Genomic DNA, 24,447 nt, shown 5'->3' with positions numbered 1-24,447 from the left:
GCTCTGTTGCCCAGACTGGAGTGCACTGGTGACATCTCAGCTCACTACAACCTCCGCCTTCCAGGTTCAGTGATTCTCCTGCCTCAGCCTACTGAGTAGCTGGGACCACAGGCGCACACCACCATACCCGACTAATTTTTGTATTTTTAGTAGAGACGGGGTTTCACCATGTTATTACCCAGGCTGGTCTCAAACTCCTGGCCTCAAGTGATCCGCCCACCTCAGCCTCGAAAAGTGCTGGAATTACAGGCATGAGCCACCACACCTGGCTTTATATATACACTTTTAAATTCACTGTTTTTCTGAACAGGATTTTAACATACTCCCATGTCCTTTTTAGATAAATATCAATTGTATAAAACACAGTCATTTCAGGTAAGGAAAGTATCACTTGCCTTGTTTTACAAGATTTATGTCCCCTTTTGATTTCTCCCAAAGGCCATAGCAGGTGCTACCTTTCGAGCATAATATTGTCCCATTTTCATGAGAGATTCTACTCTCACCTATCCCAAGGTCTTGCTGATACGGATCTTTAAATGCACATAGCCGTTCTTGATTCTGTGAAGCTAAAATAAAGGAAATAAAGGAATGACAAATTATTTAATGTTTTCAAAATATTATATAAAATCTTTGTCTTATCTGAATGACTTCATAAATTTCCCTACTAAATTATTTGAATTGAAATCTTTACATAAATTTGTAATTTTACATTCAATGACGTTCTTCTGTTCATGAATTCATTTGTAAACTCCAAACAAGAAGGAAATTTTAAAATTCTCATTTCCCAAAAGCAATCCTCTCATACTCAAATTATTCTCACCACTCTTGCTTCTATTAAATAATTTTGGTGTCCAAATAAAAAATATCATCAAAGAAAATGTCCATGTTCAAAATTACCAAGTCTTCAAAACAAACCTAGAAGGCTGAATAATTCTGGAAATTGCATAGTACTTACTTTTATCATATTTTATAGTCAGTTATACAAAGTTACATACATAATTAGGTATGGTAAACTAATGATACAAAGAGTAACTATGAATGGGTACATGGTTTCTTTTTAGGGTATATATATGTTCTAAAATTAAACTGGTAACCATTGCACAAGTGTGTACATTTGCAAAAAAAATAACTGAATTGTTCACTTAAATTGAGTGAACTTCAGGTATAAATTATACTTCAATTTAAAAAAATTCTTTTTTTTTTTGTTTGTTTTTTTTTGAGACAGAGTTTCGCTCTTGATGCCCAGGCTGGAGTGCAATGGCACAATCTCGCCTCACCGCAACCTCTGCCTCCTGGGTTCAAGCGATTCTCTTGCTTCAGCCTCCTGAGTAGCTGGCATTACAGGCATGTGCCACCACGCCCGGCTAATTTTGTATTTTTAGTAGAGATGGGGTTTCTCCATGTTGGTCAGGCTGGTCCCGAACTCTCGACTTCAGATGATCCACCCAACTAGGCCTCCAAAAGTGCTGGGATTACAGGCGTGAGCCACCATGCACGACCAAAAAAATTACTTTCTGTTATTCAAACTATCAATATAATAACCAGAAAAAGAAATGCTCAATAGACTTATCCTAAAAGGACAACCTAATGTACTTTTAATGCCAATCTTTCTCCACACACATAATCCGATTTAACTAATTTTTGTAGAACATTTGCCACATAATTTATCAGCTAATAAATATTTACCAACATTGCTGAGAATACTAAAGTAAAAGGTTATCGAAAGCAATATCTGATCTTTATTTCATTTCTTACAGTAGGCTTTCCTAATGTGTTTGATTAGCGAAAATAATAGTCTAATACACTTGGCCAATATATTCCTTGGGGGCTTCTGACTTGTTTCTTTATTTTGGATGTGTACCTTTAGTATGGCTTAATTCATACGCACCATAGCACTGAGGCTGATTTATTTAAATAATGTTTCTGAACAAAACTAATAACTAAATTCTGGAGATGATATTAACCAACAATAATAAGAAAACTTAAAAATTTTGTAGATGCTGGTCTTTTATCAATAGTTTAAATATTCTAGACATGATTCATAGGATTAGAACACTGAAAAGAACTTTAGTGTCAGCCGATCAATCTGTCCATTTTATAAATGATTATATAGTGAAAAGCTTCACTCATACCCTTGTTCCCATTTGTCTATTCCGATGTTACCCTCCTTCCACCCCAGGAAACCACTGTTCTTGGTTACTCAGGCATCCTTTCAAACTTTACCATTACATATTTTCTAAATACATAATATTTACATATTTATAAATGAAGAGATTGGGTTAAGTAAAGACAATGCATAAAAATAGAACCTCTTAAAGGAGTTTTGAACATAAAACTGGTAATACAACTGAAAAATCCAATGTTGGCCAGGCGCAGTGGCTCACACCTGTAATCCCAGGCACTTTGGGAGGCCAAGGCAGGTAGATCAACTGAGGTCAGGATTCGAGACCAGCCTGGCTAACATGGTGAAACCCTGTTTCTACTAAAAATACAAAAAATTAGCCGGGCATGGTGGTGTATGCCTGTAATCCCAGCTATTCAGGAGCTGAGGCAAGAGAATCACATGAACCTGGGAGGTGTAGGTTGCAGTGAGCTGAGATCGCACCACTGCACTCCAGTTTGGGCAAAAAGAGCAAACCTCCATCTCAAAAAACAAAAACAACAACAACAACAAAAAACAAAACCATAAGGGCCTGTGGATAGTTGAGCATTTAAAAAAAAAGTATAGTTAAAAAAAAAAAAAAAGGTACGAGGTGGTTTATCCCAGATATGCAAGCCTGGTTCAATATTCAAAAAATCAATTAACGTGCTCTATTAACACCCTGAGTACAAATTAATAGATAAACAGTGGTTACTAGCCTGGGCACGGTGGCTCACGCCTGTAATCCCAGCACTTTGGGAGGCAGAGGCTGGCAGATCACGAGGTCAGGAGTTTGAGACCAGCCGGGCCAACATGGTGAAACCCCGTCTCCACTAAAAATACAAAAATTAGCTGGGCATGCAGGCGCATGCCTGTAATCCCAGCTACTCAGAAGACTGAGGCAGGAGAATCAGTTGAATCCGGGAGGCAGTGAGCCGAGACCACGCCACTGCACTCCAGCCTGGGCGACAGAGCAAGACTTCATCTCAAAAAAAAAAAAAAAAAATAGTGGTTCCTAATTTTGGCAGGACTGCATGCAAGGGAGAAGAATTTGGAAATGTGTGGAAGTGGTATTTTACTTTGTTTTGGTTTACCTGTCAAAATGCCTGAAGCATTTTCACTGGCTTTTAGTCCAGTCCCCAGGAGAATTAAATATTCTAATATACAAATAGCTTTGCAGGTGGAAGGACCATCTCTTCAAAATGCTACCCCAACCACATACGGGAAACAACAAAGAAAATGTATACTATACACATATGTAACAAACCTGCACGTTGTGCACAGTACCCTAGAACTTAAGGTATAATAATAATAAAAAAAGAAATTGAATGATAAAAAAAGAAAAAAGTATATTATGATTTCTTACCTTTAAAAAGATAAGAAAAATACAATAAAATATAAATTATGCAGATATGTTTGTGGAATAACTAAGAAAATGTCAAAGGGATGTCATTTTTTCTTTTTCTTATCATTAGCTAAACAACTGAATCCAGTCAATTCTTATTCTCAATTGAACTGCTGCTTCTGATTTAAAACTCTCAATTTTCTAGCTTCCCCTTCTTCCTGGAATTATCATTTTTGTTCAAAACTGTTTGCACAGGTCATTATAAGCATTATATTTTTGGAGGTGAAGCTTGATTTTAGTTCCTTTTCAACAACCTAGGAAGGTTAGACTAATTACACATGCTTATTGATGTTCTTTTATTCAACAAACATACTAGCATGTATCTAAGTACTGTTCTTTTTTTTTTTTTTTTTTTTTTTGAGACGGAGTCTTGCTCTGCTGCCCAGGCTGGAGTGCAGTGGCATGATCTCGACTCACTGCAACCTCCGTCTCCCGGGTTCAAGCCATTCTCCTGCCTCAGCCTCCCAAGTAGCTGGGATTACAGGCATGCATCACCACGCCCAGCTAATTTTGTATTTTTAGTAGAGACGAGGTTTCATGTTGGCCAAGCTGGTCTCAAACTCCTGACCTCAGGTGATCCACCCACCTTGGCCTCCCAAAGTGCTGGGATTACAGGCATGAGCCACTGCACTTGGCCTGTTCTCTTTTTATTATATGTGTTTTTGATAATCAATACTTTCAATATAAAAAGTTTGGTGTGGTCGAGTGCGGCGTCTTGTGCCTGTAATCCCAACACTTTGGGAGGCTGAGGCAGAAGGACTGCTTGAGGCCAGGAGTTTGCACCAGCCCGGGCAACACAGTAAGGTACCCACAAGGAATTAAAAAATTTTTAAATATGGTAGTGCATGCCTGCAGTCCCAGCTACTTGGGAGGCTGAGGCAGATGGATAGCTGGAGCCCAGGAGTTCAGGGCTATGGTGAACTATCACACCACTGCACCCTAGAGTCTGGGTTACTAGGGCAATACTGTAGCCTATCCTGGGTGACAGAGTGATACCCCATCTCTTAAAAAAAAAAAAAAAGTTTGGTCTTTTCTCAGGTCAGGAAAATAATATTAATGTATGCTCTGTTAACTGTTTTCATTCATTTTTCTTATGTCTTTTTTTGGAAATGATGACATGGATCCATATTATATTATGGATATATGATTATGGATCCATGGTCTCCAAAATCAGCACATTCTCTTTTATCGTTCTCATTGTTTCCTCTGCTTCTGTGAGAGTTTCTCAAGGTGTTGTTCCAATCCTCTTATTCAATTTTGTACTACAATGTCTGTTCTTTACTTCCTTTAGCACTAATTTTATTTTTTCTATTGAATTTTTAGTTTAGCTTGAAATCCTTCAAGATATCAGTACAGTATGTTCTTCTCTGTTTAAAAAATATTCTTAAAGTTTTCTTTTTCTCCATAGCATGGATATTCTAATGTCAAATGCCAAAAAATTTAAACACTGGGCTTTTTTAGTTTAATTTCAAGTAATTTTCAGATGTAGAATCAACCTTTAAGAATTCTTTTTTATGGCTGCATAGTATTCCATGGTGTATATTTACCACATTTTCTTTATCCAGATTACCACTGATAGGCATTTAGATTGATTCTACGTCTTTGTTATTGTGAACAGTGCTGCAACAAACATACACATGCATGTGTCCAAAATGGCTGAATTAATTTAGACTCCCACCAACAGTGTATAAGTGTTCCTTTTTCTCCACAACCTTCCTGGCATATGTTATTTTTTGACTTTTTGATAATAGCCATTTTGACCAGTGTGAGATGATATATCATTGTGACTTTGATTTGCATTTCTCTAATGATCAGTGATACTGAGCCGTTTTTTCATATAATTGTTGGCCACATGCATGTCTTCTTTTGAAAACTATCTATTTCCTTTGCCCACTTTTTAACGAGGTTGCTTTCTTCTTGTAAATTTGTTTAAGCTCCTTATAGATGCTGGTTATTACACCTTTGTCAGTTGCATAGTTTGCAAAAATTTACTCCCATTCTGTAGGTTGTCTGTTTACCCTGTTGATAGTTTCTTTTGCCGTGCAGAAGCTCTTATGTTTAATTAAATCTCGTTTTGCTTTTGTTTTTTGTTTTGCTTTTGCTTTTGTTGCAATTGCTTTTGGCATCGTCATGAAAACTTTGCCTGTTCCTATGTCCAGAATGGTATTGCCTAGGCTGTCTTCCAGAATTTGTATGGTTTTGGGGTCATTATCCTTAGCAAACTAATACAGGAACAGAAAACCAAACACCACAGGTTCTCAATTATGTGGGAGATAAATGATGAAAACACATGGACACATAGAGGGGAACCCCACACACTGGGGCCAGCAAAGGGTGGAGGGTGGGAGGAGGGAGAGGATCAGGAAAAATAACTAATGAAATACTAAGCTTAATACCTGGGTGATGAAACAATCTGTACAACAAACCCCCATGACACAAGTTTACATATATAACAAACCTGCACATGCACCCCTGAACTTAAAAGTTAAATGTAAAGAAAATTCTTAATAAGGTTCTATTTCTTGTGATGTATAATTTCTACTATTTTTATTCAACAGGTATGGAGCTACATTGATAAATCATTTTTGCCAAAGTTGTACAAAAATATAGATGTTTGCCAAACAACTAAAAGTAGGTAAAAAGAGGAGTGTGAGGTTTGTGAAAGTGAGCTGCCAAATGGTAGCTGACAAAAAGTTTGTTAAACAAGTATCCAAAAAACTAAAACCTTAGTAAAGAAGAGAGTGCACTCAATCAAAGAGGAAGGCTTAAAGGAGAAAAATAAAAAGGATTTTCAGCAGAGAGACAGTATAAAAACAACTTTATATTTGGCAGCAGGACATCTTACTTTCTCACTCCAACGTTTTGAGAACAGCCTACACTTTTTTCTGTCTTCAAGATATTGCATGCAAGGTAGGTCCATAAATGTAAAACTCTAGAAACTGTACACAATTATGAAGAACAGCTTTTCAAATTAACTCTATAAAAACTTTTTAGAACCTAATGATAACCAATTTATACACAGGGAAGATTTGGCAGGGATAAAAATTGTAATTATAAGTATAGGCAGATACAAATTGAAGTCCCAAATGTATAAGAAAATTGGGTTAGAGAATGCAAAAAATACACGTCAAATAAAAAGAAAGCCATCTTTTTGAATAAAGAAAAATGTGCACATTAAAGAAACAATCACCACTGGTTATCATCTATTCTAAAGATCTGTTAAACTCAGAGCTATAGAAAGGATAAAGAGGACAATTTGACAGAATACAGCAGAGGCCAAATTCTAACTGAGCACACTAACAAAGATAGACTATAAGAGAATTAAGCATTTAATTTAAAAAAAAAAATTTTTTTTTGAGACAGGGTCTCAGTAATATTGCCCAGCTTGAGTGCAGTGGCACAACCTTGGCTCACTGCAACCTCCGGCTTTCAAGCTCAAGGGATCCTTCCACCTAAGTCTCCTGAGTAGCTGGGACCACAAGCACATGCCACCAAGCCCGGCTAATTTTTGTGTGCGTTTTCTTTTTTTGTTTTTTTTTTTTTTTTTTGCAGAGACAAGGTCTTGCTATGTTGCCCAGGCTAGTCACAAACTCCTGGACTCAAGTGATCCTCCTGCCTTGGCCTCCGGAAGTGCTGGGATTGCAGAAGTGAGTCACAGTACGTGGCTCAAAAATTTTTTAAATATTATATATATGGCAAATAAATGCTTTAAACAAAAAGTATCACTATACAGAATTGTCCATGTGTTACCATATCATTTAAACTGAAGGTGTCCAATCATTTACTTGAAAAACAAGTAAAGTCTGGGCATGGTGGCTCACACCTGTAATCCCAGCACTTTGGGACACCAAAGTGGGCAGATCACCTGAAGTCAGGAGTTCAAGACCAGCTTGGCCAAAATGGAGAAACCCCGTCACTACTAAAAACTACAAGAATTACCCGAGCGTGGTGGCGTGTGCCTGTCATCTCAGCTACTTGGGAGGCTGAGGCAGGAGAATCGCTTGAACCCCAGAGGCGGAGGCTGCAGTGAGCCAAGATCACACCATTGCACTCCAGTCTGGGTGACAGAGCAAAACTCCATTTCAAAAAAAAACAAAAAAGTCAAACTTGCAATCTATGTCTTGTCCTTTGAGTAGAAGTGTCTCATTCTACTATATGATGTTGGGGGAAAAAGATGAAAGTATGACACAGAAAAATTAGCATAGGTTTCCAAAGATTTTAATGGCTTATCTATAATACTCTCTCTCTCTCTCTCTATATATATATATAATCTTGCTAAAAATAATATAAAATATCTTTATATTATTGCTTGCTAAAAATAATTGATCTTTATGTCATTTTTCTGTTTCTTCTTTCATTCTAAAAAAAGTCATTATAAATCTATATTGATGAAGAAATCACTAGAAATAGATAATAGTCATGAAAAATTATTATATCATGTTCATGATAAATGAGCTATATTAAAGCTGAGCACAAAAAAAAAAAACCCTTAATCATCTGAAGCAATGAATAACTGAAACACGATATGACAGCTACAGTATGCAAAACCCAAACACATATAAGGCTATTATTCTAACTCAAAATCTTATTACATGAGGTTTAATCTCATTCATTGTTTTGGATCAGATGCTAATATTAGTGTCTCTCAATAGAAAGACAGATGATTGATAGGTAGGTAGGTAGGTAGATAGATAATAAATCTGTTTTGAAAATATGGTCAATTTGGCAGACAATAGTATATGGGTTATTGGAAAGGTATATCCCCTTCTAAAAATCCCAAGGCACTTTAAAAAAAAGAAAGGAGTGAAAAAAGGAAAGAATACAGGTTCAACTTACACATTTATATACAGTTATTAGGAGAGTTCACACTATTGTGTGTCTTCTAAGAGATACCCACATATGAAGCCATGTATACTGCATAGTTTACATGCAATCTCCACACTCGGGTTCACTGTGAGTAGCAGAGATATATGAAAGGGCTTTGAAAAGTGCTATACAGTCTGGACACGGTGGCTCATGCCTGTAATCCCAGCACTTTAGGAGGCCGAGGCTGGTGAATTACCTGAGGTCAGGAGTTCAAGACCAGCCTGACCAATATGGTGAAACCCCGTCTCTTCTAAAAATACAAAAATTAGCCGGGTGTGGTGGCACACGCCTATAGTCCCAGCTACTTGGGAGGCTGAGGCAGAAGAATTGCTTGAACTCAGGAGGCAGAGGTTGCAGTGAGCTGAGATCGTGCCACTGTACTCCAGCCTAGGCGACAGAGCGAGACTCCCTCTGGGAAAAAAAAGAAAGAAAGAAAGAAAGAAAAGTGCTATATAAATAGAACCAATCGGTCGGGCGCAGTGATTCGCGCCTGTAATCCCAGCAGTCTGGAAGGTCGAGATGGGCGGATCATGATGTCAGGAGTTTAAGACCAGCCTGACCAACATGGTGAAACCCCATCGCTACTAAAAGTACAAAACTTAGCTGGGCAGCTGGGCGTGGTGGTGGGCGCCTGTAATCCCAGCAACTTGGGAGGCTGAGGCAGGCGAATCATTTGAACTCGGGAGGCGGAGGTTGCAGTGAGCCGAGATTGCGCCATTGCACTCCAGCCTGGGCGACACGGCAAGACTTCATCTCAAAAAAACAAAAAACAAAAAACAAAAAAAAAACATAGTGTCCTTTGTGATGAGATCTGAAACAGGTAATTAGCAATACTACTTTACTTTTTTTTTTTTTTTTTTTGAGACGGAGTCTCACCCTGTTGCCCAGTTTGGAGTACAGTGGCGCAATCTCGGCTCACTGCAAGCTCTGCCTTCCGGGTTCACACCATTCTCCTGCCTCAGCCTCCCAAGTAGCTGGGACTACAGGCGCCCACCACCACACCCAGCTAATTTTTTGTATTTTTTAGTAGAGACGGGGTTTCACTGTGTTAGCCAGAATGGTCTCGATCTCCTGACCTCATGATCTGCCCACCTTGGCCTCCCAAAGTGCTGGGATTACAGGCGTGAGCCACCGCCCCTGGCAATACTACTTTAATTTTAAGATAAAAAGTACACAAAAGAACATACCATGAAAATAATCGAAAAACACTTTAAAATAAAACTAACCATTTTGGGCCAAAAAACACTTTAAAATAAAACTAATCACTCCCCACAAACAAAAAACTCTCCACTTCTTAAAGGAGTTCATTATAATGGATTTTTACTGAGGAAAGCAGACTTCAAGTAAGACACAATCACAGCATTGTATCTCACTCAAAATAAGACTGACATCTTTTGTGTGATCAATAGCTATCATGACAGACTTCCATATACTATATATCAGCACCATCCAATATAATTTTCTGTGAAAATGGAAATATTCTATAATCTACATTGTCTAATACAGTAACCAGTAGTCATATTTTTTTATTTTTATTTTTTAGATAGAGATGGGGTCTGGCTATGTTGCCCAGTCTGGTCTCAATTTCCTGGGCTCAACCAATCCTCCTAACTTGGCCTCCCAAAGTGCTGGGATTACAGGTGTGAACCATCACTCTCAGTCACCTTATTTGGATATTAAGCACTTGAAATACGGTTAGTGTGACTGAGGAACTGAATTTTTAGTATTGTTTTAATTTCAATTAATTGCAATGTAAATTTAAATAGCCACTGCTGTAAGACTTAAAATTGTGTCCCCCTCAAATTCACATACTGAAACCCTAACCCACAATGTGATGTTATTTGGACATGGAGCCTCTGGAGGTAACTAGGTTTCAAGGACGTCATGAGATAGGATTAGTACCCTATAGGAACAGACACTGCAGAGCTTGCTTCCTCTCTCTGTGCTATGTGAGGACACAGAGAGAAGGTGGCCATCTGCAAGCCAGGAATAGAGCCCTTACCAGGGATCCAAATCATCTAGCACCTTGATCTTGGACTTCCCAGCTTCCAGAGCTGTGAAAAAATAAATTGCTGTTGTTTCAAGACATCGAGTCTATTGTATTTTGTTGTGGCAGTCCAAGCCAACTAATATAACCACGTGTCTCTAGTGCTATTTTAGATAGTGCAGATCTAGAGAGTTTATATAAATATACTAAGCACTATATATAAACAAAATTGTCAAACTGTAATCATGTTTTGGTTTTGTCCATTAAAGCACAACTGTAAATTGTTCTGATAATCCCTGCTTCTCCTAAAAGACTTCCTCCTCACAGACTCAGAGCAAGTACTATAAATGAGTGCTCAATAACGTAACAAGTTACTAGATAACAAGTAACAAGATAAGTTAGTAGGTAAGTTACTTGGTTATAGACTGTTACCGAAAATCAAATACCAGGCCTCTTGGCTTTATCCCCGATTTACTTCCAGCAAGTAGCCTTCTCTTACATAAATGGGAATTTAAAACTTTAGTATTCCACTAGCATCTGCATATTTAAATTCTACATATTCAGGGCTAGGTGCAGTGGCTCACCCCAGTAATCTCAGCACTTTGGGAGGCCAAGGTGGGCGGATCGCTTGAGCTCAAGAGTTCGAGACCAGCCTGGGCAACGTGGCAAAACCCTATCTCTACCAAAAATAAAAAAAATTAGCCAGGTGTGGTGGTGTGTGCCTGTAGTCCCAGCTACTTGGGAGGCTGGGGTGGGAGGATCACTTGAGCCCGGGAGGTGGTGATTGCAGTAACCCAAGTTCACACCACTGCACTCCAGCTTGGGTGGCAGTGAGATCCTGTCTCAAAAACAAAAATTAAAAATAAATTTTTTTACTTATTCAGAAATAAAATAATAAAATAGGGAGTGGTCCTAGTCTTACTGCAATATTTTACTCATCTTCTTGATAGCATCTCTTACTAAAAATTTTTTAATTTTTGTGGGTACATAGTAGGTATATATGAGGTACATGAAATATTCTGATACAGACATGCAATGAGTTAACAATCACATCAGGGTAAATGGCATATGCATCCCCTTTATCATTTATTCTTTGTATTACAAACAATCCAATTATACTCTATTAGTTATTTTTAATGTACAACAAATTATTGTTGACTGTAGTCACCTTGTGCTATCAAATATTAGATCTTATTCATTCCATCTAATTATACTTTTGTAACCATTAACCATCCCCACTTCTGCCCTGTCCTTACCCCCTCTGCCACTATTCTTCTCAGCCTCTGATAACCATCTTTCTACTCTGTATCTCCATGAGTTCAATTGTTTTAATTTTGAGCTCCCACAAACAAGTAAGAACATGCAAAATTTGTCTTTCTGTGCCTAGCTTATTTCACTTAACATAATGTCCTCCAATCCATGTTGTTGCAAATAACAGAATCTCATTCTTTTTGATGGTTGAATAGTACTCCATTGTGTATATGTACCACATTTTCTTTATTCATTCACCTGTTGATGGCCACTTAGGTTGCTTCCAAATCTTGGCTGTTGTGAACAATGGTGAAGTAAACAGGGGAGTGCAAACATCTCTTTGATATACTGATTTCCTTCCTTTTGGGTATATACTTAGTATTACTAAAAATTATTATTAAAAGTAATAGACAGAATTTTAAATAATGGGCAGAATTTCTGATAATGAAGGGACTATAAATAATTTACTCAAAAAAAAGACAGTATATATTAAACTGCAATGATAAGATCCACAATTTGATCATGTCACGTCCTTGCTTGAAACATTTTAGTGATTTCCTACCACCTTCAGGAAAATTTCCAAAATCCTTAAGATGTTGTACAAGGACCTACATAATCTAGAAACTCCAAATCCCTCCAGCTTCATCCAGATAGCACACATAAAGTACCATTCTCTTTTTCACATCAAGGCCTTCATGCATTCTGTTCTCTTTACCTGGAGTGCCTCATTTATTTACTTTCTGTTCCTCTTGAACATTTCTCTGAAGACTCCTACTCTAATTACCCCAGACCACTGAGGCGGGATCCCCTATCACATACTTCCATAACATTCTATACTTATGCACACAATCCCCATAATTCTTACTACTTGTAAATGTGCTTAGCTTGTTCATTAAAGTATAAGCTAAAATAAGAGCAGGGGCTGAGTCCTTGTTCACCATTGTGTTTTTAGCACATGGCATCATACTTGGCATTCAACAAGTATTTATTGAATAAGTAAATTATTGATGTACTTCTTTCCCCTAATTTTTGCCACTAACAAGAACTATTAGAACCAATTATTTTAAGAGACAGGGTCTTGCTATGTTGCCCAGGCTGGACTTGAACTCCTGGGCTCAAGTGATCCTCCTGCCTTGGTCTCTGGATAGTTGGGACTATAGGCACAAGCCACAATGCCTGACTACTAGAACCAATCTTTTTTATTAGTGAAAACCAAAAACAAAACAGGAAAATGAAATCATATATCACACAAAAACTCATACAATAGCAATTTATTTACAATATGTAAACAACTGTTCATAAATTGGTGATCAACAAAATGTGATACATCCATATAAGTTACTACTCAGCAATAAAAGGAATAGATTATGTAACAATATGGATAAATATCAAAAACATTGTTCAGAGCAAAAGACATCACACACAAGTGCATATAGATTTCATTCATATGAAATCCTAGAGAATACAAAGTAATCTAAAGCAGATCAGTCATTGCCTGGTGCTAAGGGCAAGGGGCAAACAGAATACAAAGGGGCATAAGGAATCTTTGGGGGATGATAAAAATGTACTGTATGTTGAGTATGGCGGGGAGTTTCATGACTATTATACAATTATAAAAACTCACCGAATTGGCCAGGCGCAGTGGCTCACGACTGTAATCCCAGCACTTGGGGAGACTGAGGCAGGCGGATCACCTGAGGTCGGGAGGTTGAGACTAGCCTGACCAACATGGAGAAACTGCATCTCTACTAAAAACACAAAAAAAATTTAGCCAGGAGTGGTGGCTCATGACTGTAATCCCAGCTACTCAGGAGGCTGAGACAGGAGAATCGCTTGAACTTGGGAGATGGTGGTTGTGGTGAGCTGAGATCATGCCATTGCACTCCAGCCTGGGCAACAAGGGTGAAACTCTGTCTCAAAAACAACAACAACAACAAAAAACAAAACAAAAACTCATCAAATTGTAGTTTTTTGTTGTTGTTTTGAGACAGAGTCTCGTTCTTGTCCCCCAGGCTGGAGTGCAATGGCACGATCTCGGCTCACTGCAACCTCTGCCTCCTGGGTTCATGCAATTCTCCTGCCTCAGCCACCCGAGTAGCTGGGATTACAGGCACCTGCCACCACACCCGGCTAATTTTTGTATTTTTAGTAGAGACGGGGTTTTGCCATGTTGGCCAGGCTGGTCTCGAACTCCTAACCTCAGGTGATCCTCCCGTCTCGGCCTCCCAAAGTGCTGGGATTACAGGCGTGAGCCACTGTGTCCGGCCCAAATTGTACAGTTTTAAATAGATGCAGTTTATACCTCAATGAAGTCCATTTTTTCAAAGGCAAGACACAATATAGAGCTGAATAGGACAACATATAGTTCAGGGGAATTTAAATATTTTTCATTCGTGTTATTAAAAGGTGTTATTGAGTCACAGAATCCTAGGCATAACCTATAATTGAAAAGTAGGATCTATAAGTGAATATAAATTTTCCCATAAGTTTAACTGATAGAAATTTTTTAAGACCTTCACTGTCATTCTGTATCTAAAAATACAAGAGTCACATAACACTCATTTTTCAGTAGTTGTAATATATTTATCTGTACTGGAGAAGTCTAAATGTCTTATCTTTACCCTGGAATGAAGTTCAGGGACTAATTCTGGGCATGCTTGTGTGTTTGGCTTTGGTTTATCTAAATGTCAAAATGAACTATCTAAAATAAACAACACAGGAACCTTGCAGTAATGGGGCAAATAACTAAATAGCTGAAGCAACAGTATTCCTTTCCCAGAACACAAACTTCTCAGGACAAATACAACTGGGATTTCAGAGTATCACAAATTCTGTTATGAAATATATGAAAAACAGAGTATCTTAATCTAACATAATTGTCCCTATAAAATTTAGTGTAAACTCAAATTTCTAAATTTAAGTATATAAATCAAGCAAAAGAGTCCTCTATTTTCCCAATCTTATGGTGAAATCTTTTTTTTTTTTTGAGATGGAGTTTCACTTTTGTTGCCCAGGCTGAAGTGCAATGGCATGATCTGGGCTCACTGCAACCTCCGCCTCCCAGGTTCAAACGATTCTCCTGCCTCAGCCTCCCAAGTAGCTGGGATTATAGGCATGCGCCACCATGCCCGGCTAATTTTGTATTTTTAGTAGAGACAGGGTTTCTCCATGTTGGTCAGGCTGGTCTCAACCTCCCAACCTCAGGTGATCCACCTGCCTCGGCCTCCCAAAGTGCTGGGATTACAAGCATGAGCCACCTCGCCCAGCCCATGGTGAAATCTTTTGTAAAGCAAATAATCCTTTCAAAAATAAAATATTCATCCCTTAATTTACATATTTCTGTATCTAGAATACAACAGATTAAATTATCATTTTGCTGAGCATTCTCATGATGTCAGAGAAAGATCATAGTAGGAAAGAGATTAAAATCTTCATAAGGTACCTACCTGTTCAGGATGTTCTCAAATTTGATGTTGTGTTGGGGATCCCTGAGACCCACAGAATTCAGCACAAAGTCGTACTCAAGGCTATAATGCTTTTGTTGTTGTTGTTCTTGTTGTTTTTTGAGACGGAGTCTCGCTCTGTTGCCCAGGCTGGAGTGCAGTGGTGCCATCTTGGCTCACTGCAACCTCCACCTCCCTAGGTCAAACAATTCCCCTGCCTCAGCCCCCCAAATTGCTGGGATCACACGTGCATGCCATCAAGCCTGGCTATTTTTTTTTTTTGTATTTTTAGTAGAGATGGGGATTCACCACGTGGGCCAGACTGGTCTCGAACTCCTGACCTCAGGCAATCCACCCACCTCATCTGGGTGTAATCCCAAAGTGTTGGGATTACAGGCGTGAGCCACCGCACCCAGCCTCAAGGCTATAATATATTACAGCAAAATAATACAAACCAAACTCAGCAACAGGAAAAGACATGAATCAAAGTCAGGAGAGAACCAGGTGTAAACTTCCATCAGTTCCATGGAGTTACATAGGGTGCATTTAATTCCTCTAGCAGTGAATTGTGACAAAACGTGTGAAATGTTGTTTAACCAAGGAAGCTCCTTAGAGACTCAGTGTCCAAAGTTTTTATTGGGTCATGGATCACATAGGCATACTTAGCCTAGCAGGTATCCAAATTCCCAGAAGAAAGGGAGGCATTCAATATAAAGCATATTTCCACACTGTTTGCACAAACACTTTAGGCATAGTAAACCACTCATATCGGTTTGGGAATGGTGGGAACACTCCCAAAATCTAAATTCCTAAATGCCAGCTAAGGGCCAAGTTGCAAGCAGGCCATTCTAAAGATAGCAGTCTCAGGTCTGTTATTTTTTATTTATTTATTTATTTATTTATTTTTTTTTTTGAGATGGAGTTTCGCTCTTGTTGACCAGGCTGGAGTGTAACAGCGCAATCTTGGCTCACTGCAACCTCCACCTCCCGGTTTCAAGCGATTCTCCTGCCTCGGCCTCCTGAGTAGCTGGGATTACAGGCATGTGCCACCATGCCCGGCTAATTCTGTATTTTTAGTAGAGACAGGGTTTCTCCATGTTGGTCAGGCTGGTCTCGAACTCCCGACCTCGCCTGCCTTGGCCTCCCAAAGTGCTGGGATTACAGGTGTGAGCTGCCACCCCCACCCCAGGCCTGCTATTTTAACTCTTTTCTGTACACCTAAAGAGAAAGACAAGCAAAAGCTGATTAAAACAAAAAATACACACATACACACACACACACACACACACCCCAATTCTAAGCTGACAAAATAATCCAAGCTTTCCCAAACAGCAATAAAATATATTGTTCTCTCCTAAATCAGAGCCAACAGCTAAACCACAGAAAAGCACATAAGCCACGCTTAAACCTCTAAGAGGCTTATATATCCTGGAGTCTACATAAAAATCAGTCATTAAAGAGGCCGGGCGCGGTGGCTCATGCCTGTAATCTCAGCACTTTGGGAGGCCGAGGCAGGCGGATCATGGGGTCAGGAGATCGAGACCATCCTGGCTAACATGTCGAAACCCCGTCTCTAATAAAAATACAAAAAATTAGCCAGGCATGGTGGCACGTGCCTGTAGTTCCAGCTACTCGGGAAGCTGATGCAGGAGAACTGCTTGAACCCGGGAGGAGGAGGCTGCAGTGAGCCAAGACCAAGTCATTGCACTCCAGCCTGGGCGACAGAGCAACACTTTTTTTTTTTTTTTTTTTTTTTTGAGACGGAGTCTCCTTCTGTCGCCCAGGCTGGAGTGCAGTGGCACAATCTCGGCTCACTGCAAGCTCCGCCTCCCGGGTTCACGCCATTCTCCTGCCTCAGCCTCCCGAGTAGCTGGGACTACGCCAGCCACCACGCCCGGCTAATTTTTTTTGTATTTGTAGAAGAGACGGGGTTTCACCATGTTAGCCAGGATGGTCTCGATATCCTGACCTCGTGATCCGCCCGCCTCGGCCTCCCAAAGTGCTGGGATTAGAGGCTTGAGCCACCGCGCCTGGCCAACACTCTGTCTCAAAAAAAAAGTCAAATACTTATTAGGTGCGGGTTATGTGCCCGGCAGTATTCTAAACCAGGAAAAATGCTGGGAATAAGACAGTGCCCACCTACCCTTAAGGTGTTATATTCTAATGGTGTAAATATAAGTCATAAACCCATAAACAAATAAATAAGAATTCCATGAGATGGTTTTGGATGACTCTATTTTTTCAACCCATGTTGCAATGGGTGGCCATCCTCATTACCTACTCTTAAAAGAGGACTAAATTTTGAATATCCTAGAAACATTCTTAACCTACATAATTTTCTATAACCTGCCTGGAGAGCATCATAAAATAACAATTTTAAATATGGATCTTCCTAAGACTCCACATTCCCTTTCAAATTTTTATATTAAAAAAATACAAATACGTATAAGTGTACTTACTTACTAGAACACTATTTGTAATAGCAAACACTGGTAATCATTTCTCTCTTCTTGTGTATGTGAGACAGGGTCTTGCTCTGTCACCCAAGCTGGAGTGCAATGGTGCAATCACAGCTCACTGCAGCTTCAAACTCATGGGCTCAAGGGATCCTCCCAGCTCAGCCTCCCGAGTAGCTGGACTATAGGCACATGCCGCCATGCCTGTCTAGTTTTTTAAATACATTTTGTAGAGATGGAGTCTCGCCATCTTGCACAAGCTAGTTCAAGGATTCCTCCCACCTCAGCCTCCCACAGTGTTGGGATTTACAGGCGTGAGCCACTGCACCCGGCCAGTAATCAGTTCTCTATAGATATATTTAGGTTGTCAAAATCATACTACACCCCAAAATAAAATACTATGCAGTCATGAAAAATTGTTTAGATGTGATTTGTTGACAGAGTCTCGCAGCGTCGCCCAGGCTCGAGTGTAGTGGCGAAATCTTGGATCACTGCAACCTCCACCTCCCAGGTTCAAGTGATTCTCCTTGCATCAGCCTCCCAAGTAGCTGGGATTACAGGCACCTGCCACCATGTCCAGCTAATTTTTTTGTATTTTTAATAGAGACAGGGTTTCACTATGTTGGCCAGGCTGGTCTCAAACTCTTGACCTCATGATCCGCCCACCTCGGCCTCCCAAAGTGCTGGGATTACAGGTGTGAGCCACCGCATCCAGCCAATCTACAATCTATTTTTAGAGGGAGAAGACCGTATTAAACACCAGCATAATGTAACTGCATTTTTAAAAATTTATGGCTAGGTGCAGTGGTTCACACCTGTAATCCCAGCACTTTGGGAGGCCGCAGTGAGTGGATCCTGAGGTCGGGAGTTTGAGACCAGCCTGGCCAACGTGGTGAAACCCTGTCTCTACTAAAAATACACAAATTAGCAGGGCGTGGTAGGTACATGCCTGTGATCCCAGATACTCAGGAGGCTGAGGCGGAAGAATCACTTGAAGCTGGGAGGTAGAGGCTCAGTGAGCTGAGATGGCACCACTGCACTCCAGCCTGAGCAACAGAGCAAGACTCTGTTTCAAAAAAAAAAATGTATGTGAGTGTGTGCACATGGGCACAAAAAGGGTCTACAGACTATATCCCCAAATGTGGTAGGATCATGAGTATTCATATACTCTTTGCTCTATTACACTAATACTATATTGAAATGAATGCCCAATAGGCCCATCATTATGATTTACAGACTCAAAAACACAAGCGAACTTAAAATTGTAGAGCTAAAAATTATTATGCATATCTAATGAAATAAAATTATTTCAACAATGTATAATTTTCTTTCTTTTTTTTTTGAGACGGAGTCTCGCTCTTGTTGCCCCGGCTGGAGTGCAATGGCGCAATCTTGGCTCACCACAACTTCTGCGTCCCAGGTTCAAGCATTCTCCTGCCTCAGCCTCCCAAGTAGCTGGGATTACAGGCATGCGCCACCATGCCCAGCTAATTTTGTGTTTTTAGTAGAGACAGGGTTTCTCCATGTTGGTCAGGCTGGTCTTGAACTCCCAACCTCAGGGGATCCGCCCACCTCAGCCTCCCAAAGTGCCGCGATTACAGGCGTGAGCCACCACGCCCGGCCTGTGTTAATTTTCAAATTTCAAATTCTTTGTATAAAATTGTTTGTGGCCGGGTGCAGTGACTTATGCCTGTAATCCTAGCACTTTGGGAGGCCGAGATGGGCAGATCACGAGGTCGGGAGATCAAGACCATCCTGGCTAACACGGCGAAACCCCGTCTCTACTAAAAATACAAAAAATTAGCCAGGTGTGTTGGCGGGCGCCTGTAGTCTCAGCTACTCGGGAGGCTGAGGCAGGAGAATGGCATGAACCTAGGAGGCGGAAGTTGCAGTGAGCCGAGATTGTGCCACTGCACTCCAGCCTGGGCGACAGAGCAAGACTCCCGTCTCAAAAAAAAAAAAAAAAAAATTATGTTTGTAGGGCTAGGCATGGTGGCTTACGCCTGCAATTGCAACACTTTAGGAGGCCAAGGCGGGAGGATCACTTGAGCCCAGGAGTTTGAGACCAACCCTGGCAACATGGCAAAAGACAGGCAATAACAAATGCTGCAAGGGTCTGGAGAAAAGGGAACCCTTATACACTGTTGGTGGGAATGTAAATTAATAAAACTACTACGGAGAATGGTTTGGAGGTTCCTCAAAAAACTAAAAATAGGCCAGGTGCAGTGGCTCACCCCTGCAATCCCAGCACTTTGGGAGGCTGAGATGGTTGGACTGCTTGAGCCCAGGAGTTTGAGATCAGCCTGGGCAACATGGTGAAACCCTGTCTCTACAAAATATTTAAAAATTAGCCAGGCATGTTGGCACACATCTGTAGTCTCAGGTACTTGGGAAGCTGAGACAGGAGGATGGCTTGAGACTGGGAGGTTGAGGCTACAGTGAGCTGTGATCACCCAACTGCACTCCAGCCTGGGTGATGGGGGAGACTCTGTCTTAAATATATAAATAAATACAAATATAAATAAATAAATAAAAATGTTTGCATATCTTGTGGGACTCCTATACAAAAAAGCATCTGGATAGCATTTTCAAGTACATGGTGATGCAACATTGCCAGTATGTCACATATTTACTACACTTTAAAAAATGTCTAGGCCAGGTGTGTTGGCTCACACCCGTAATCCGAGCACTTTGGGAGGCCAAGGCAGGTGGATCACCTGATGTCGGGAGTTCGAGACCAGCCTGACCAATATGGTGAAACGCCACCTCTACTAAAAATACAAAATTAGCCAGGCATGGTGGCGCATGCCTGTAATCCCAGCTACTTGGGAGGCTGAGGCATGAGAATCGCTTGAACCCGGGAGGCGGAGGATGCAGTAAGCTCAGATCGTGCCATTGCACTTCAGCCTGGGAAACAAGGTAAACTCCATCTCAAAAAATAAATAAATAAATGTCTAATTCACTGAGAAGATTATTTGGCTTTGTTATTAAAAATTAAAAAACGTAAGATACACTACTTCCAAATGTAGAGTTAAGTTCTAGAGAAAAAGAAGGGTAAATAAAACAATGGATCATTCCATCCAATATTACATAGAACATTTTAGTACATGTATAGTGTTCTAAAAATCACTAGTGACCTCCACAAAACATTTCAACACAAAAGTGTTCCACATGTAGAACACATCTAACTAAAGTCTTAAAAATTTTTGATGTAACTATATACACCAACACCAACACAAAAAACAAATTACATAATTTCTCTAGGTTTTGTTTTTTTTTAGAAATTTGTTGAATTAAACTATCTTTAACACTTCATCTCTCTCAATATCTACGGATTTCTTCACAAGCACATGTGCCCCAAATTATTTCAAAAATAAATTTTCTTATAAAAAAATAAATAAAATGAGAATACTTTCATCCATCTCTATTCTATGTTTCTAAGTTCAAATTCACTTAGAAAAACCTGCCCTGAGAATTATTTAGCAATAATTTAAAGCGGTAACCTACTTCTTTTATTTGAAAGGTTAAAATTTTGCTGAGCAAAGTTAAATATTGTAAATGACAAATAATCGAGACTAACAGAAAAGAAAGCGAGCAGAGAATAAAACTGTATCTCTTTCTTTAGGGCCATAAAGTTCTCAATGATATGCAGTTTTACGCCCCAGGGGATATTTGGAGATGTCTGGAGACATTTTTGGTTGTCACTACAACCGGTGGTAGTACCACTAACATTTGTCGGTAGTACCACTAACATTTGTACCACTATGTTATTAGTCGGTAGTACCACCAACATTTGTCAAGGATGCTGGCAAAATCTTACAATGCACATATGGCTCCTCCACATACACACACAGAAATTATCTGGAAAAAAAATTATCTGGTACAAGATGTCAATGAGCTAAAGGAGGAAAACCCTGCTCTGAAGGCAATTACAAGGTAATATATCTTCCAATTTAGTGGGCAAAGACCAATAGTCTCTACCAAAAATAAAAATAAAAATAAAACAATTAGCTGGGCGTTCTGGCACATGCCTGTAATCCCAGCTACTTGGGAGGCTGATGCAGGAGAATCACTTGAACCAGGGAGGTGGAGGTTGTAGTCAGCCGAGATCGCGCCACTGCACTCCAGCCTGGGTGACAGACCAAGACTCCGTCTTGAAAAAAAAAGAAGAAAGAAAGAGAGAAAGAGAGAGACAGAGAGAGAGAAAGAAAGGAAAGAGCGAGAGAGAAAGAGAGACAGAGGCAGAAAGTAAGTGTTGGTGAATATATAAAGAAATTGGAATCCTTGACCCTTGTACACTGTTGGTGGGAATGAAAAATGGTGCAGCCGCTATGGAAAACAATATGGAAGTTCCTCAAAAAATTAAAAATAGAACTACTACATGTTCTAGCAATTCTATTTCTGGGTATAAATAGAATACAATTTTCCCACTGTATAAAAGAATTGGAAAAAATCTTGAAAAGCTATTTGTACACACACAGCCATTATATTAGTCAGCTTGGGCTACTGAATACCACAGACTAGATCGTATAAACCTATCTGAGCAGTCCAAGATCCAGGTGCTATCCATCAGTTCCTGGTAAGAGCTCTCTTCGTGGCTTACAGATGGCCATGTTGTTGCTGTGTCTTCCTACAGTGTAGAAAAAAGATCTGGTGTCTTCCTCTTCTTATAAAGGAACCAGCCCTATTGGATTAGGCCCCAACCTTATCTTATTTAACCTTTATCATCACCTCCTTACAGGCCTTATCTACAAACCCAGTCACACTGGGAGTTAGGGTTTCAATATATGAATTTGAGGAGAACACAATTCAGTCCACAGTACACATGTTCACTGCATTATTATTCACAATAGGCAAGAGGTGGAAGCAACTTAAATGTACATCAACAGATGAACAGATAAACAAAATATGGTATATACATACAAGAGAATATTATTCAGTCTTTTAAAAAGAAGTAAATCCTGTCATATGCTACGACAAGGATGAACCTTGAGGACATTATGCTAAGAGAAGTATACCAGTCACAAAAGATGAAATAATGCATAAAGCATCTAAAGCAGTGAAACTCACAGAAACAGAAAGTCAAATGGTGGTTTGTTGCCAGGAGCTAGAGGGAGGGTGAAGTAGGAAGTTGTGTTTGGTGGATGTAGACATTCAGCCATGCAGGATAGGGGGATTCTGGGCATCTGTTGCATAACAATGTGCATGTTGTTGGCGATATTGTACTATATACTTGAAAATTGTTGGGAAAGTGAATTTTATTATATGATTTGCCATAGTTTAAAAAAAAAGAAAGGAAGTACCGATATACACTAAAACATGGATGAACCATGAAGTTAATCACAAAAGACTACAATTTATAGATTTCAATTTATATAAGACACCCAAAATAGGTGAAGATACTGAAACAGAAAGTAAACTAGTACTTACCTACAGCTGGGATAGGGGAGTATGTGTGGAAAAGAACTGGGAATAACTGCTAATGAGTACAAGATTTCTTGCTGGGGGACCATAGAAGCATACAAGCTATAAAGTAAAAGATCACTGAAATTTGAGGATAACAATTTTAAGATTCACTTAGACTAACTCTCTCTGTAACAGGTTAACCCAGATAAAGTACGTGACTCCCCCAAGAAAACATTTCCATTATCCCACTTTCAATGCATTTTATAATTTTTTTTTTTTTTTTTGAGAGACAAAGTCTCACTCTTGTCCCCCAGGCTGGAGTGCAATGGCATGATCTCGGCTCACTGCAACCTCCGCCTCCTGGGTTCAAGCGATTCTCCTGCCTCAGCCTCCCGAGTAGCTGGGATTACTGGCGCCTGCCACCATGCCCGGATAATTTTTGTATTTTTGGTAGAGACGGGGTTTCACCATGTTGGCCAGACTGGTCTCGAACTCCTGACCTCAGGTGATCGCCCATCTCGGCCTCCCAAAGTGCTGGGATTACAGGCGTGAGCCACCACGCCTGGCCACATTTTATAATTTTTTTTTTTTTTTTTTTTTTTTTTTTGAGACGGAGTCTTGCTCTGTCGCCCAGGCTGGAGTGCAGTGGCGCGATCTCGGCTCACTGCAAGCTCCACCTCCCGGGTTCACGCCATTCTCCTGCCTCAGCCTCTTGAGTAGCTGGGACTACAGGCACCCGCCACCACGCCCGGCTTTTTTTTTTTTTTTTAGTAGAGACGGGGTTTCACCGTGTTAGCCAGGATGGTCTCGATCTGCTGACCTCGTGATCCGCCCGCCTCGGCCTCCCAAAGTGCTGGGATTACAGGCGTGAGCCACCGCGCCCAGCCTTTATGATTTTTAAATAAAGTAAATTAGTGACAATTCAACCTTAGTGTTTAGAATTTCAAAAAAGATATTTATTGCACTCTTACGTTGATCCCTGCTTTCCCTTCAAAGTAGAAGAGAGAAAATAAGAGAAGAAAACTTTGAAAGACTAGTATTAAGAATATTTTCTTAATCCTAGCACTTTGGGAGGCCGAGGTGGGTGGATTGCCTGAGCTCCGGAGTTTGAGACCACCCTGGGCAACACAGTGAAACCCCATCTCTACTAAAATACAAAAAATTAACCAGGTGTGGCGGCATGCGCCTGTAGTCCCAGCTACTCCGGAGGCTGAGGAAGGTGATTTGCTTGAACCCGGGAGGGAGACGTTGCAGTGAGCCAAGATTGTGCCACTGCACTCCAGCCTGGGTGACCAGAGCAAGACTCCGTCTCCAAGAAAAATAATAACAATAATAATAATATTTTCTATGTGGGAAAGCAAATACTAGTCAATGTGTATTTAATGTCTTAATAAATATACAACACCATTTCATGATTAGGAATAGAAAGGATCATTCTCAATGTGATAAAGGCATCTATGAAAAACCCACAACTGCTCTCCCTCTCCCTCTCC

General features: G+C 40.0%; 1 protein-coding gene across 3 annotated transcripts in view; it reads right to left on the bottom strand.

The window, feature by feature from the left end:
* Positions 1–24,447, bottom strand: part of BMPR2 (bone morphogenetic protein receptor type 2) — a 192,072-nt gene that overhangs the window by 102,654 nt on the left and 64,971 nt on the right. For 2 of the 3 annotated variants that reach the window (XM_003820766.7, XM_063595542.1), the window contains exon 2: positions 396–566. The exons of the other annotated variant lie outside the window; for it this stretch is intronic. In XM_003820766.7, the coding sequence (XP_003820814.3) occupies positions 396–566 (171 nt within the window). The remainder of the gene's footprint in view (positions 1–395; positions 567–24,447) is intronic. 3 annotated transcript variants of the gene reach the window in all.

The sequence above is a fragment of the Pan paniscus genome, chromosome 13 (assembly GCF_029289425.2).
Source record: "Pan paniscus chromosome 13, NHGRI_mPanPan1-v2.0_pri, whole genome shotgun sequence".
Lineage (NCBI taxonomy): Eukaryota > Metazoa > Chordata > Mammalia > Primates > Hominidae > Pan > Pan paniscus.
The sequence above is the reverse complement of the archived record's forward strand: the minus strand, read 5'-3'. Positions and strand labels throughout refer to the sequence as shown.